At 38.0% G+C, this 16428-nt stretch overlaps 1 protein-coding gene across 1 annotated transcript; it reads right to left on the bottom strand.

Moving 5' to 3' along the window:
- Positions 1–208: 208 nt before the first annotated feature.
- On the bottom strand, positions 209–9212 carry LOC149152074 (cysteine-rich receptor-like protein kinase 15). Its single transcript, XM_089439334.1, has 6 exons — positions 8009–9212; positions 7692–7831; positions 7336–7546; positions 7007–7241; positions 1090–1240; positions 209–856 (listed from the first exon to the last, which is right to left on the bottom strand). The coding sequence occupies exons 1-6, from the start codon at positions 8967–8969 to the stop codon at positions 521–523; spliced, it is 2034 nt and encodes a 677-aa protein (XP_089295460.1). The 5' UTR covers positions 8970–9212; the 3' UTR covers positions 209–520.
- Between the last annotated feature and the right edge of the window lie 7216 nt (positions 9213–16428).

The following is a 16428-nucleotide window of genomic DNA, read 5'->3' as shown; positions in this document are numbered from 1 at the left end:
TAAAATTAAAATTTTTAATTTGTTAGTTAAAATAGTTATTAATTGAAAATTTTTAATTAAAAATAAAAATATCATTCTATTAATAAAATTAATTATATTATATTTTCGTATTTCAAAAATATTTTCCACATATAAAACATAAGCTCATACTGAATTTATGTTTTCATATTTCAAAAATATTTTCCACATATAAAACATAAGCTGATACTGAATTGTAAATCTCATCTTATATTTGTACATACATATTATATTCAGTGTTCTTACGAAGCATTAAAACAATACAGATTATTACAACAAACCACTTTAAGCAAAGCGATGCAACCTTGTATCTTTCTAGGCCGTTGCATCTGCTGACGAACCTTGCACCTTCCTCGGCAGTTGCAATGACAGTACAAATTCAACATAGGCTATACTTTATTTAATTTAAGCTTACATAAATCTACTCTATTTAATTTAAACATGGAGCGTAGGTATCATATATATATAGCACCAAAAAGGGCCTTGCAATGAAGAAGTTGCATCATCTGGGTATCAAGATAGTAATGGAAGCATCGGCGTTGGATGGAGGAGCCACCGTAGGTGATACCGAGGAAAACGTGCCGGGAGACGCATGTGACAATCCAGAGGTAGAGCTGGTATAACTCACAAAAGCCGGCCTTGTTGGATTGGGTAAGCTCACAGAATGAGTTGAAAGCATCAAATTCACTGTGGACATTGGTGGACGAAGCGATGAGTCGGCTTGTGTACACAAAAGACCAATCTGAATGCTTCTCATGACTTCTTCCTCAACGCACGTTTCAATCATAACTGGATCAATGATCCGCACAATATTTTCTTGTTTGTATGATCTCCATGCCTGCATAATCCAAACAGGTATTCATTTTGATAAAACATAATATACGCGATGGAGATCCATAAGATTAGCCTTAATAAATATAGTTGTATGCTGAAAGCAATAAGGAAGCTATGTCAAAATGGTTTCACAGTGAAAAACCCCTAAACTTATATTTCCTCTCAACGGTTTATAGAGACAGGGACTAGATAGCGTAGATACGCTCTGTAGGAGATAGAAGTAAAACGGTATCTCACCCATCCTAACAGCATCTGCATTTCGGACGGCAAAGTATAATCTGTGTTCTTTCTTCCTGTGACAAGTTCCAGAAGAAGAACGCCAAAGCTATAGACATCAGCTTTTACAGATAATTGCCCCTGCAGAGCATACTCTGGTGCCATATACCCGCTGCATATTCAAAGTACACTGTCAAATACTATGTACGGAGGGGAAATAAGGAATAGAGAAATGATATATTGAAAGTTAAATGCAAACCAATTCTTTGACCTGAATCCCGGAAAATAAAAGCTTAAACAACATCGTAAATATCCCAAAGCAAAGATGGCATATAAATTGCAATTATAATAGTGTCATTCTATCGAATCAGTATAACGATAAAGTAAAAGTGTTGGAGATACTACACACCTAGGACCTTCATTACTGGCACATGCATACGCTTACTTAGAGCATGGGACTACATGCAAGATCTTTTCTGCATGATTTACTCCCTGATTTGCTCTTCTTTTCACTTTGCAATTGGCTAGTTCTTCTGCATGATTTACTCCCTAATTTGCTTCTCCTTTCACTCCACAACTAGCTAGTTCTTCTGCATGATTTACTCCTAATTTGCTTCTCCTTTCACTCCGCAACTGTCTAGTTCTCTCCGGAACTTGCTGTAGGTGTTGAGTCCTCTCATTGATCACCACTATGGCGCATTACCTTGGGATCTTCACCCGTTAATGCTATATCATGAGCATTGTAACCCATTTTCTAAATCAATCATTCCTTTTGTTCTTTCGTTTCTTTTAGTGTTTTTTCTCTGCAAAGTTGTGTGTTCAACCTTTACTAGATAGATTCATTTGTGCAGGTTTTCGAATACATTTACATGGTATCAAAGCCCACAGATTGCTAGATAAAAGGTGCACCAGTACTTTATTTTGCAGGCATTACAGCTTGGAGATCGACGATCGACAGAAAAATGGAGTTTCCCAAAGCATCGATCCTAACACCGTACAACTATCACGAATGGAAGGACCAAATGGCTCGATACCTTTGTGAGAAAGGGTTGTACTGGATTACCATGGCTGTAGAAGTGGAACCCACTTTAGCCATAGAGAAATCCAAGTACCTCAACTGCATGGATGAAGCCCACGGATCCATATGCATGTGCATCTCCCCAGAGTTGCAGTTTCATCTATCTCCCTGTAATACTCCCAATGAGATTTAGAAAAAGGTTGAAGAACTCTACGGGAAACAGGATGAAATGAAAGGACATCTCCTCGAAGTGGAGTTGTGCTCATTGGATCCACGGAACTATGACAAAATTCAAGACTTCTTCACCAAATATAATGATCTATTGTTGCAACTCAAGGGTTGTGGAATTGACAAATCCAAGGAGGAGAGTCGCCAAGTTCTCTCTATTATGTCAAAGCTCGGACCAAAATACTCCATCCTTGTGTCTACATTTCATTCAGTAAGGCTCACAACAGGGAAATCCTACACTATGCCTTCTCTCAAAGAGTTCATGGAGTCCCTCACTTTTGAGCAAGATAAACTCATTTGCATGGGGAAAATCAAACCTCCAAAAGCGCATGCACTTGCTATGCATGATGGCAGCGACAATAAAAATCACAGATCTGATTCAAATCAGAGAAATCAGCAGCAAAAAGACAAGGGAAAAGTGCATTCCCATCCAAAGAAGGAAGGGTACACCAAGCCCTTCAATGACTCCTCCGGCTCCAGAAATGAGAAAGGGAAGAAAGGAGACAAATGCACCTATTTTCACCGAGGATTCTATCCGGAAGCCTCCTACATGAAGAAACAAATTGACCAAATAGCAGAAATCCTTCAGAAGCACAACCTTGGGGACCACATCCCTCAGGGTGCCAAGAAGAAAATTGAGGATCTGCCACATGGGAAAGGTAACAATTTTCATGCTTTAGTTGCAATTAACTCTTCCCCTGATGCATGGATTATAGATTCTGGTGCATCACATCATATGGCTATTGCAAAGGAAGTCTATTCCTCTTTGGATGCATGCAAAGGACCTCCCATCCTCATGGGAGATGACTCACCTATTGAGGTCACCGGAAAAGGTAGAGTGGAACTTTTACACGGAAGCTTTGAAGATGTGCTTCATGTTCCAAAACTTTTGATAAACTTACTTTCAGTTTATCAGATCACTCATTTCGGCACCAGAAAGAGAATGGAATTCACTCCAGATGCAGTGAACATATATGACCTACATAGCAGCTCCAAAATTGCAACCGGTGAGGTAAACAATGGAGCTAGACTCTATACATTTTCTGAATTTATTGAATCTGAATCCTCCTTATTGCTTACACATGTTGATGATAGTAGTAGGCTTTGGCACGAGAGATTTGGTCACTTAAATTATAGGTATATGCAGCAGCTAAGCAAGCATGAGATGGTAGAAGGTTCGCCAAATATCAGTTTCTCCAAAGGAGTTTGTGAAGGGTGTGTCCTTGGCAAACATCCTAGAGAAAAGTTTGACATCAGCAAGACTCACAGAGCATCCTCTCCTCTAGATCTGATACAGTGATCTCATGGGGCCTTTTCCTCATCCTTCCATCAACAAAGTAAGGTATGTGCTTACATTTATTGATGATTTCTCACGGTATACTTGGGTGTATCTTCTTAGGGCCAAATTTGAAGTTTTTGCGCACTTTGAAGATTTCAAAGCACTAGTTGAGACATAGTCAGAGAGAGAGATCAAAGCTCTCCGTACAGACAATGGGGGGGAATATGTTAACACAACACTTTAGAACCTTTGCCTTGAGTCCGACATACAGTTGCAGCACACAGTTCCATACACTCCGCAGCAGAATGGAGTTGTTGAGAGAAAAACCGATCTCTTAAAGAGATGGCTTCCTGCATGCTCCATGCTAAGTCACTACCTCATAAGCTATGGTCTAAAGCACTTAATTGTGCTAACTACATCCATAATAAATCTCCTCATAGGTTTGTCAAGGATCGAACCCCGTTTGAGGCTTGGAGCAGCACTAAACCAGAAGTCACTCACTTCCGTGTTTTCGGCTCCTGAGCATGGGCCAGGATCCCCTCTGAAAAGAGGAAATCTCTTGATCCGTAGAGCATTGAGTGCATCTTTGTTGGATACCCTAATGGTGTGAAGGGATACCGGCTCCTGATTTCCTCTATGGACAAGCTCATCATTGAGCGAAGTGTCAAACTTGAGGAAAGTCTTTCGCATGCACCTTAATTGTCGCATGCAGACACCTTTTATCTACCTCATGTCTGAGATGATGACTCAGTACACTCAGATGTAGATACAGAGCATGCAGATGTAGAGACAGAGTCTTCAGATACAAATCCAATGCATGCATATGATGATCCACATCCAAGCCCAGATCGGGCTTTCAGCAGTGAATCAACTCCCCTGTCATAAATTACAGAAAAATGAGCTTAAGTGAGATATATGCACAAGACTACCCAGCTGCTAGAAATGTTCTTGTAGGGGATAATTCTGATCCGCAAAGGACTAGCTCAAAGTTTATTGAGCCTCCTCTTGCCCTCACTGCCACTGAACCAACGCCATCCTGGTATTGTCATTTGGTTCAGTCTTCTAATCTTTAGTCTTATGCTGAGGCTGGTGGGCATCCCTCTTGGGAGTCTGCCATGGAGGAGGAGTATAAATCCCTCCTCGAGAACCAGACCTGGGATATGGTCCCCCTTCCTTCAGGAAGGAAACTTGTCCGATGCAAATGGGTCTATAGGACCAAAAGTGCTGCAGATGGTCAAATCACCAGACAGAAAGCCAGGCTAGTAGCCAAAGGTTCCAACAAGTGCATGGCATTGATTATGACGAGACCTTTGCTCTAGTAGCAAAGATGAATTCCATACACCTTGCACTTGCCATTGCGGCTGCCCAGGGGTGGGAAGTACATCAAATGGATGTGAAGAATGTCTTTCTTATGGAGACCTATCTGAGGAGATCTACATGGAGCACCCACATGGTTTTATTCAGGATTCATCTTTGGTCTGCAGACTGAAGAAATCTCTGTACGGCCTTAAGCAGGCCCCGAGAGCTTGGTATGCGAAGATGGATTCTTTTCTCTTATCACAAAACTTCGAAAGATGTAAGTCTGATCCGAATGTTTAAATGCTTAGGACACATGATTCTCTTCTTATCTTAGTTTTGTATGTGGATGATCTCCTGATCACCGACAGCTCGGTTTCAGCCATTGTTGCAGTCAAGAGGGCCTTGCATGATAGGTTCTTGATGACGAACATGGGTCCATTACACTTCTTTCTTGGTCTTGAGATCAGCGAGGATACCACATGCATCAAACTCTCTTAAGCTAAGTATGCACGGGATCTCCTCGAGAGATTTCACATGACTGACTGCAAGCCAGCACCGACTCATTTTCTGTCTAGGGTCCGCCTTGAGGCGGGAGGTGACACTCCATTAGTTGACAGTATTCTATACCGACAGCTAGTGGGGAGCTTATTGTACCTCACCCACTCCAGACCAGATCTCTCATATGCAGTAGGGGCAGTTTCTAGATACATGCAAGAGCCACATGAGTTACACTGGAATGTTGCCAAGCGCATCCTCCAATATGTGCAGGGCACCATCACCTTCGGGATTCGCTATGTAGCAGGAACTGCATTGAATCTCCTTGGCTTCACAGATTTTGATTGGGTGGGCGACAACATTGATCGCAAGTCCACCTCCGGATATTCACTCAGTCTAGGGTCTGGCCCTATTTGTTGGTCGAGCAAGAAGCAGGTTGCTATTGCTCTCTCTTCAGCTGAGGCCGAGTACAGAGAAGTAGTCAACATCACCATTCAGTTTCTGTGGCTACAACACTTCCTCACTAAGTTGTGTCCAGTTCCACTAGCCCATTGTCATTTGATGTGACAATTAGAGCATTCTCAAATTTTGCAGGGATCCAGTACAACGACAACAGACGAAGCACATAGAGATCCATATGCACTACATCAGACTTAGTATATGATCGGGTCATTGATTTGCAGTTCTGCCCTTCAACGAAACAGACTGTAGACATCTTCACCAAGACATTCACTGAGCAGAAGTTTCACTCTCTGCGTGATCGTCTTGGAGTGAAGGACACAGTTGCTTAGCAATTGTCTTTTCTTCCTCTTTTCTTTTGATTACATTGTATTTTGGGGGGGGGGGGGGGGGTTCCCACTAAGTTTTCCCTCTTTCCTCAATTTTAGTACAAGTTGCACTGTATTTTGGGTGACCTTTGGCCTTAGCTACCATGGCTCATTTTCTAGTTTTCCCCATAGTGGTGTTCAGGGGGGGTGTTGGAGATACTACACCCCTAGGACCTTCATTACTGGTACATGCAGACACTTAGTTAGAGCATGGGACTACATGCAAGATCCTTTCTGCATGATTTACTCCCTGATTTGCTCCTCCTTTCACTCTGCAACTAGCTAGTTCTCTCCAGAACTTGCTATAGGTGTTGAGTCCTCTCTTTGATCACCACTATGGCGCATTACCTTGGGATCTTTAGCTAGTAATCCTATATCATGAACATGAACATTGTAACATATTTTCTGAATCAATCATTTTTTTTGTTCTTTCGATTCTTTTAGTGTTTTTGCTCTGCAAAGCTGTGTGTTCAACCTTTACTAGCTAGATTCATCAATACAAGTTTTCTAACATATTTACAAAAAGATGGTGATTGGAACTATAATTTTATGGTTATAATTTTGTAAATACATGAGACAGTATATATCATTCATTAGATTTAATCTTGTAGAAAATCTAACTAGTGGCATATGCTACGTGGTGCATTATAGCTCTTTCTAACTAGTAACATATATTAGACTATATTATGCTACTGGAATATATTTAATACGCTAATATACCTATAGCTCCAAAAATATTTCTTCGCTCAAAAAATATAATTGGTGAGAGTGATGATTGTCTTGGAGTCTTACTAAGTTCCAGCGACTCTTGTACTGACGTGAGTCTCATCGTCCGAAAAGATTTTTGCTAATCCGAAATCTGCAATCTTGGGATTCAGTTTCTCGTCCAACAATATATTGCTCGCTTTAATATCGCGATGAATAATCCGCAACTGAGAATCCTGGTGAAGATAGAGAAGCCCACGAGCTACTCCCTGTGCTATGTTGTAACGCTTTTTCCAATCGAGCTGGGTGAGTTTGTTTGGATCTGTATGCATGCATCCACGTTACTAATGAATTATAGTGATGTGACAGTAATATTTTTTAATCTACATATAACATAACGAATGGGAGTAGCTCACCGAATAGGATTTTATCAAGGCTCTTATTTGGTAAGTATTCATAAACAAGCAACCTCTCTGATCCCTCTGCACAACAGCCCAGAAGGTTCACGAGATTCCGATGTTGAATTTTTGCCACAAGTTTAACTTCATTCAGAAATTCTTGCTTTCCTTGCAGAGATTTTAAGGACAGCTTCTTCACAGCTATTTCCTTTCCATCAGGTGCTGTTCCCTGGGCGATTCAATTCAGACAAAATATGCGTGTGAAGATTTTGTAAAAATGAATTATTCTCTTACCACATATTTGCTTTCAAGCCAGAAATCTGCATCTATTTAAGAGTCTATAAACTGATAGAAATTTCCTAGGACTATTTTACCTTGTATACAGCACCAAATCCTCCCTCTCCGAGCTTGTTATCATCGTGAAAGTCATCTGTAGCAGCTCGCAATGTTTCCATGGTAAATACTATTTGACGATCTTCATCGATCAGTGTGTCTTCCTCGTCTTGCGCATCACCTGTATTATGGAATACATAGCTACATCAAATTATCAGCAAAAGTTCGTTCGTGGAACATTTGGTAGGGTTTTTGAAGAATACATGTGGAAATCGCGTTCAAAAAGTAGCTTTCCTAATAATCTAACAGAGCAGACTTCCTATTAATCTAACTTTCCTAATACCATAATGTGCAATACCTTCGTATCCCTTTCGAAATAGGGAAGCCTTCAATCTTCCCCAAGTTGCAAGCACGCATACAGATAACAGGACAAGTAAGCCGCCGACAGCACCTGAAATTATAGGTATTTTGTTGGAGGACTTCAGGTCGGAGTGGTCGATCTGCTTCGGTGATGTATTAGCCACTGTGTTGACTGGTGGTTCCGCAGGTTTAAGTGAAACTGCAGAGGAATTAAAGAAACTGTATATTTCATAACGAATTATGCAGCTTTTCATCAAACCTTGAACTCCGATATTTCCCGGTAAAACTACCAGAATATGATTCATTGTATTTGCCAGACATGTTGAGCAGTGGTCAGTGGGTATATCTCTGGTGCACTGGACCTGCGCGTAAATCTTTCGAAACGAGGAGTCAACAGCTGTACCGAAAGCAGATCGTTTTATTGCAGATCCAGATGTTGCTTCAGCTGACAAATTATATAATAGCTTCTCCACAGCGGCCGTGAAGACATCAGGGTTGGAGATATTGCCCTCACGGCGAGTATACCATCCATTAGGGTCCATTTTCCCGATGAAACTATAGTTTTCATAACGTAAGAAGCACTGGAATCGCCAGATACTCCCGCCAATGGCATTCCCACATTCTCGTCGAATGCTTCCCGTTGCGTCTTGTGAACAATTGTAGCATTCATCGAATGTCGTGTCTGCCCGGCATTGGAGCAAGGCATATACTTGATCAGGACTTTGGCCATATTCAGAAGTATTGAACCCAGTTTGGGGCGTGCGTTGAACGAGGGTATCGAAGACTGTATTCAGATTGCTCGCAAACTTACTGCCTTCTGTATAGTTATTTTCGTTGCACATAGGGTTCCAGGGTCTGCCAATAAGGGCATGAAGAATAGGGAAGAAGTGAGCAAATATAACGCAGAATAGAGTAATCACGATCGGGAAAGAGCATGGGGAATCTCTGAAGATTATCATGGTCACTGAACAAGAGAGAGCCTGTAGTTCATCAGACAATAAAATAATGCTCCTAAAATTCAATTATATCCTGCACATACATAAAACCTAAATTAACTAATAAATAGGCCAACCCATCATATTTTCAAGTTTTGAGCTGGTCTGGATTTTCCACACCCTAAGAAATACAACTGGTCAAGTCAGTCAAAATATGGACGTAGCTTACAAGGCAACTCGCATTGACTACCCTTAAAATTACAGGCCTCGTCTTGTCGCCGCCACTGAACGACGCGAAGGCAAGCTTTACGTAGGCGGTACTCTTTAACTATTCTGCATCTTATTACGTTCGGTAACTATAGCTGTTCGAAACCCACTGACCATACTTGTTAGGTTCGGTTACCATATCTCTGCCAGATTTACCACTCATTTTTATTGGGAAGGTGATTATATATTTTTGCTTTTGGTTTCTTAACATATTTTTCAGTTACAGTGAAAAATTGTTAATCGGGAAGGTTGATTATATATTTTTAGTTTTGGTTCCTTGACATATTTTCTAGTTACAGTGGAAATTTGTTAATTTGAGTTGTAAAATTTATATTAATTAAATATTTAAAAAAAATCAAAATAGTAAATGTTTTTATTTATTTAATTATTGAAGGTTTTTGGCAGTGCATTATATTAGATATTATTTTTAGGAATCAAATGCATTAAAAAAGTTATTCATCTATAATTATTTTTACTAATTTCTTATGATTTTTTAATAGTCCACTTAGTCGGGTGATGCTCACAGGGTTGAAGAAGTGGGATTGAAACTAGTGAAATGAATCACATAGCATCAGTCATCACTTCCGGGGTTTGCACCCTGTAATCGGACTTTCACAGAGGTCACCCATCCTGGCCTCTGGCTCAAGCAATTGTACTATTCAAAAATCATGAGAAATTAGTCAGTGAGGACTACCTCTCATAGAAATGGCCATAGATGAATGACTTTCTTAATACAATTGAATCCCAAAAAATTAAAAAATAATATCTAATCTTTATAAAAAAAAATGATATCTAATCTTTATTTAAATAAGTAAATATATTTATTTTTTAAAATAAATTTCAAATTATATAAAAAAATATAATTAAAAAAAAATCATATAATTATCTAACTCACTATTATATATATTATATAAAATAAAAAAATTGTAAATCATACCAAACTGTGTAGGATAGATATTTTTTAACTAGATCAAATATTTTTAGGTAAATGATATATATATATATATATATTATTGAGTTATATAAATTTGTTATTTTAAATTATAGTATTTTTTTAAAGATTTATTGAGTATTTTGTTAAAAAAATTGAGAGAAATTTTGTAAGGGTAGATTTAAAATGTCTAGTTTGCAAAATGAATATTAAAAATTTATTCAATTTATTTAATTCAAAAATACAAAATTCTAAAAAGAAATGATTCATAAAATTTTAATAACTGTGATTATAATTTTAATTATATTTTAAATTACTAACCAAATTTAAAATGATAAAAATGTTAAAAAAAATTACATTACACATATTCTATTTTATATATATTTGTTTAAGTAAGAGTTAATATTTTTAGAACCAAAAGAAATGGGTTAATACAAAAATTGAAAGAAATAAAAATAAAAAATAAAATTATCTTTATAAAATAATCTTGATGAATCAAGATAGTTTAATAACAAAAATATAATAATTTTTCTCACTTTTAACCGTAAAGCAATTCCAAACAATGAAGTGACAAAACCACCCAACTTGCAATTACTTCCGTTCATACAACATTGAATGGCATTTTACTTGGAAGTAACGGAATTTTCATGAATACGACGTAGTGGATGAGTATTCAACCGATCTTTTATCCGAATTGCTTGAAAAATCACTGATCAAATTTTTATTATCAGTCCAAAGAAAAGGGAGTTTATGGCCGAAAATAAATATTAAAAAGTAGCAATCCTTATCGTGTAAAATAAGCGTCTACTTCCTCACATTGGAAAGTTACGCAATGACTTTCCGGACTTTTGACAGTAATGCAAGACTTTGACTGAATCTCCTCCGGACGATGTGTTTTCGACCCATCTTTCTTGCGACTAACTTCGAAATAAATATTTGAAAGTGGCATGTCATGGAAAATAAGCATCCACTTCCCCACATTGGAAAGTTACGCAAGACTTTCCGACTTTTGACAGTAATGCAAGACTTTGACTGAATCTCCTCCGGACGATGTGTTTTCGACCCATCTTTTCTTGCGACTAACTTCCGAAAATAAATATTTGAAAGTGGCATGTCAGGAAAATAAGCATCCACTTCCCCACATTGGAAAGTTACGCAAAGACTTTCCGACTTTTGACAGTAATGCAAGACTTTGACTGAATCTCCTCCGGACGATGTGTTTTCGACCCATCTTTCTTGCGACTAACTTCCGAAAATAAATATTTGAAAGTGGCATGTCATGGAAAATAAGCATCCACTTCCCCACATTGAAAGTTACGCAAAGACTTTCCGGACTTTTGACAGTAATGCAAACTTTGACTGAATCTCGTGACGATGTGTTTTCGACCCATCTTTTCTTGCGACTAACTTCCGAAAATAAATATTTGAAAGTGGCATGTCATGGAAAATAAGCATCCACTTCCCCACATTGGAAAGTTACGCAAAGACTTTCCGGACTTTTGACAGTAATGCAAGACTTTGACTGAATCTCCTCCGGACGATGTGTTTTCGACCCATCTTTCTTGCGACTAGCTTCCGAAAATAAATATCATGTCATGGAAAATAAGCATCCACTTCCCCCATTGGAAAGTTACGCAAAGACTTTCCGGACTTTTGACAGTAATGCAAGACTTTGACTGAATCTCCTCGGACGATGTGTTTTCGACCCATCTTTTCTTGCGACTAACTTCCGAAAATAAATATTTGAAAGTGGCATGTCATGGAAGCATCCACTTCCCCACATTGGAAAGTTACGCAATGACTTTCCGGACTTTTGACAGTAATGCAAGACTTTGACTGAATCTCCTCCGGACGATGTGTTTTCGACCCATCTTTTCTTGCGACTAGCTTCCGAAAATAAATATCATGTCATGGAAAATAAGCATCCACTTCCCCGCATTGGAAAGTTACGCAAAGACTTTCCGGACTTTTGTAAGTAATGCAAGACTTTGACTTAATCTCCTCCGGACGATGTGTTTTCGACCCATCTTTTCTTGCGACTAACTTCCGAAAATAAATATTTGAAAGTGGCATGTCATGGAAAATAAGCATCCACTTCCCACATTGGAAAGTTACGCAAAGACTTTCCGGACTTTTGTAAGTAATGCAAGACTTTGACTGAATCTCCTCCGGACGATGTTTCGACCCATCTTTTCTTGCGACTAACTTCCGAAAATAAATATTTGAAAGTGGCATGTCATGGAAAATAAGCATCCACTTCCCCACATTGGAAAGTTACGCAAAGACTTTCAGGACTTTTGTAGGTAATGCAAGACTTTGACTTAATTGCGTCGTAACTGTGACGACGGGACGATGTGTTTTCGACCCATCTTTTCTTGTGACTAGCACCTTAGGGTGTTACGACGGGGCGATGTGTTTTGGACCCATTTTTTCTTGTGACTAGCACCTTAGGGTGTTACGACGGGGCGATGTGTTTTTGACCCATCTTTTTTTGTGACTAGCACCTTAGGGTGTTACGACGGGGTGATGTGTTTTCGACCTATCTTTTCTTGTGACTAGCACTTTAGGGTGACTCAGGTGGGATGTGTATTCAAACTATTTTTTCATCTTCATGGCAACAGGACTTGAAACGTCTCACTAGTCGACATTCAATAATGTTCAAGTGGAAGACACTGAAGTTTGTGATTGAAAAAAATATTACAAATGGCAATCTATGTGATAGACATTTAATATGAAATATTTAATCCATGTGCACCCTCACGTGGAGGTGGAAGTTTGCCTCAATTAAAGTGTTTTTTTGGTAATATTTATTTATTTGAATGATTTCTTGGATTTCTTTTTATTTTACTTTCAAGTGGAGGTATCCTTAAATTGAAGTGTCGTTTTTAATGCATTTTAATTATTTTTTTCAATTTTTATTAGACTAGTTTTTGTTTGTTTTTTCTCTGTAATTACGTTGTAAGACATTTTTCTGAGAAGAATTTTATTAGCTGTTACTTTGCACACTTTTGCACCGTCAAATTCAATGTTAGATAATTGAAAGTTCTTTCACCATTAAATCTCAACTAAATTTTGATTTCTGCAACCGTGAACATATTGCAAGTATTCACTAGCCATGTCAATGATCAACAACATATCCTGCCCACGAGTGCCCAAGAACCAACTGAAACTGCAAACTTACAGAGAATTTCTTTTCCCCGACTTATCTTGCCATGGCCATAGCCCACGATGATCCCTGGTTCAAGCCCAAACTGAGTGGATTAACATTATTCATAGGATTCAACTTAATATTAAAGTAATCTGGAGTATGGCCTTCAATTGACCTCAGATTTTCCCCACAATTTATTTTCACGACGGCTTAATCTCAATCTCGACTACTTTGAAGAAATATTTCTTGTATTCGTCCAATAATTTTTCATTATGTTTATTTAATGATTGGGTTGGTGTAAAGATAAGTCAATCCTTCATAAACGTGCCTGTGCACTGCATCAGTGGCCTCCTCAAAAAGCCAAATAATATCAGAAGTTGCTTATCATGCTCGATTTTGTGTGCAATTTAAACCTTGATCAATTACTTTCGAATTAGTAAATCATTTGTCGGGCTCTTTGCGTGTCTCTCCCGACAAACATTCTTTCTAGACAGAAAAAACATTTTTGGCACACAGAATTCACCCATACTTTAACTGCATTTGAAAATTCTATATTAGAAGTTCAAGATTCAGTGAAGCTTGCCTCGAAAGTCTGAATTCAGAGGTAGTCTTTCAACCCAACAATCCTTTAATAGGAAGAGTACTGCAAATCAAGAGGTTTAATGTCTATTATCATGGCTTCTTTAAGGCTTTAAAGAATCAAAATATTTACGGGAAATAGTAGAAAATTTTTAAACATGAGATCATTGTACCTAAGCTGATTCCTTTGAGCTAAAATTCAGTTTCTTTGGTGTCGATGTTTGGAAGATAAATGCAATCTATGTAACTCTTTCATACTTTCTTTTATCGTTGTCATTGGATCTGGAGTATGGTAAGTTGTGTTCACCGCTCTTGCTTTAGGGTCTTCCTTAGATGAACTGGACCTGAAACGTGCCAATTCCCCTTCTTGATAAGCTATCCAATTCTTTTCAACCTTGAGCGTCATCTCCTCGGCCTCAACCTCTATTAAAAGTTGGTACGAGGATAGGATCTAGATTAAACAACCTTACCTTGACTTTCTTAACCACTGCATACCCCGTGCTTCGACGCCTTATCCTACTTTAGCTTTTATATACGTAATTAATGATGAATTAAGAAAGAAAGAAAGAACTTGCCCCACCCTAGCTAGCTTTGTTTAGTGCTTCCTAAATCAACGATGCCTCTAGTACGAAATAAATAAGGATAGTTGATTGGCCCATTCTGTTTTTGGCTTGAATAAGCGTAGTAGTGCAGACAAGATTAAGGAATTCTTCGATAAGCAGAATTGGTTTCATGGTGAAGTGGAATCTGTTTATGAGACTCGGTGAAATAAAAAGTGTGATATAGATTTTGTGCTCCGGTTATTGATTTCCAATTCCTTTTCCAGGCCAAGTAGGCCCCTTTTTAAAATAGGTTTACTTATGATCGATGCCATTGCATTCAAAAGGAGTAACTTATTCCCAAAATATTTGGCTATTGGATGTTATTGTTCGATCTTTCTTCTTTACATTTTAACATTTAAAATCATTAGATGAGCAGTTGATCTACGCACATGACTAATGTCATACTCGGGTCTCAATCCCTAGTGTGTGGGTAGGAGTTTTTACTTTGCCATGTCTTATGCTTTATTTTTCCATGTCTTATTGCTCATATAATCTCGTTGTATCGTTCAACGCTTATGACGCGAGATCATAATTTCTACTACAGACCATCAGTATGCCAAACAAGTAAAAGGATCTAAGTAAACAAATTCCTTTTTATTAAAATTCACCCCTTACTTAGATGATCACAAAGATTTAGATCATGAAAATCTAATCCTTTTCCTTAAAAGTGAAAGTGGATCCTGAACCAAAACGTTTTTCCTGGAAAGTAAAATTGTTAGCATAGTTGACGAAGAATATATATATTCTTGAAGTCGCAAGCTATAATACCTTCTAGTGATCATTTGAGAAAATATTCCCTTTGAGTGCAATTTTTTTTCCTTTTTTGGTTTTGGTTGGATGTGATTTAGTATACAGATCGTTACTACCAATATTTCTACCATACAACCAATGCATTATATAGTGTAAATCTATTTGATGTGATTTTACTACCAATATTTCTACCATACAACCAATGTATTATATAGTGCAAATCTATTTGATGTGATTTTGGATTTGCGCGGAGTCGAAAATTTTGTGTTAGTTTGCAAATTTAATTAGTGTTTTCAAGTTGTTATAGCTAATCTAACTGGATGGAATAGCAATTTTTTATTAGAATACGTTTTTTTTTTTAATGATTATGCTCTTAAGTTTGTGGATGTTTTAAAAATTGTATGTACAATTTAATTCTAGAAAATCCAAAATGTACAGTAAAGGATGATATTGAGTTTCTGTTATTATGTATAGTGTTTCTCTTATCTTCATTGCGATTCTGGAGTTGTGTAGGGTGAAAGTTTTTAATTAATTTTGTCAGACCAGGAGGTACTAACTCCTCAAAAACGAATTGCTTATTCATTAATATTTCTCATGGTTATATACAGGAGGGAGAGATTCTTGGGCTTCACCTCTCATTGTCTCTTCATTTTCCATTATTTACTATTTACATTATTTACAAATGTTTACCCAATCCCATTGATAGGTGTCAAAATCCCCCCATTAACATGAAGGGATGTTGGTGAGTCTGGACATCATTATGAATCTTTCGAACTTTTCTCTTTCAAGTGCTTTGGTGAAGATGTCTGCAATCTGCTCATTAGTGGAACAATGGCGTAGATGGATTGTCTTGGACTCAACATGATATCGAATTAGATGGTATTTTGTATTGATGTGCTTCGTTTGATCATGGAACTTTGGATTCTTGGCCAAGTTTATTGCAGAGGTGTTGTCAATCATGAGTGGAGTTGAATGTACTTGTTTTTCCTGCAAATATTCCAGAATTTTCTTGATCCACACAATTTCTTTTGTTGCCTCAGCTGCTACCACATATTCTGCCTCTCTTGTGGAATCTGCTGGAACTGACTGTTTATGTGATCTCCAGGAGAACTATCGATCCAAGATTCATAGCATAAATTGAAGTAGATACCCTAGTTTCTTTGTCTCCATCGAAGTTTGAATCAGAGTATCCGATCAAGCTGAAGT

This window comes from Pinus tabuliformis, chromosome 9, assembly GCF_031772625.1.
Source record: "Pinus tabuliformis cultivar Carrire ecotype Pingquan chromosome 9, CPIR1, whole genome shotgun sequence".
Classification (NCBI taxonomy): Eukaryota; Viridiplantae; Streptophyta; class Pinopsida; order Pinales; family Pinaceae; genus Pinus; species Pinus tabuliformis.
This window is presented reverse-complemented; position numbering and strand designations above follow the sequence as displayed.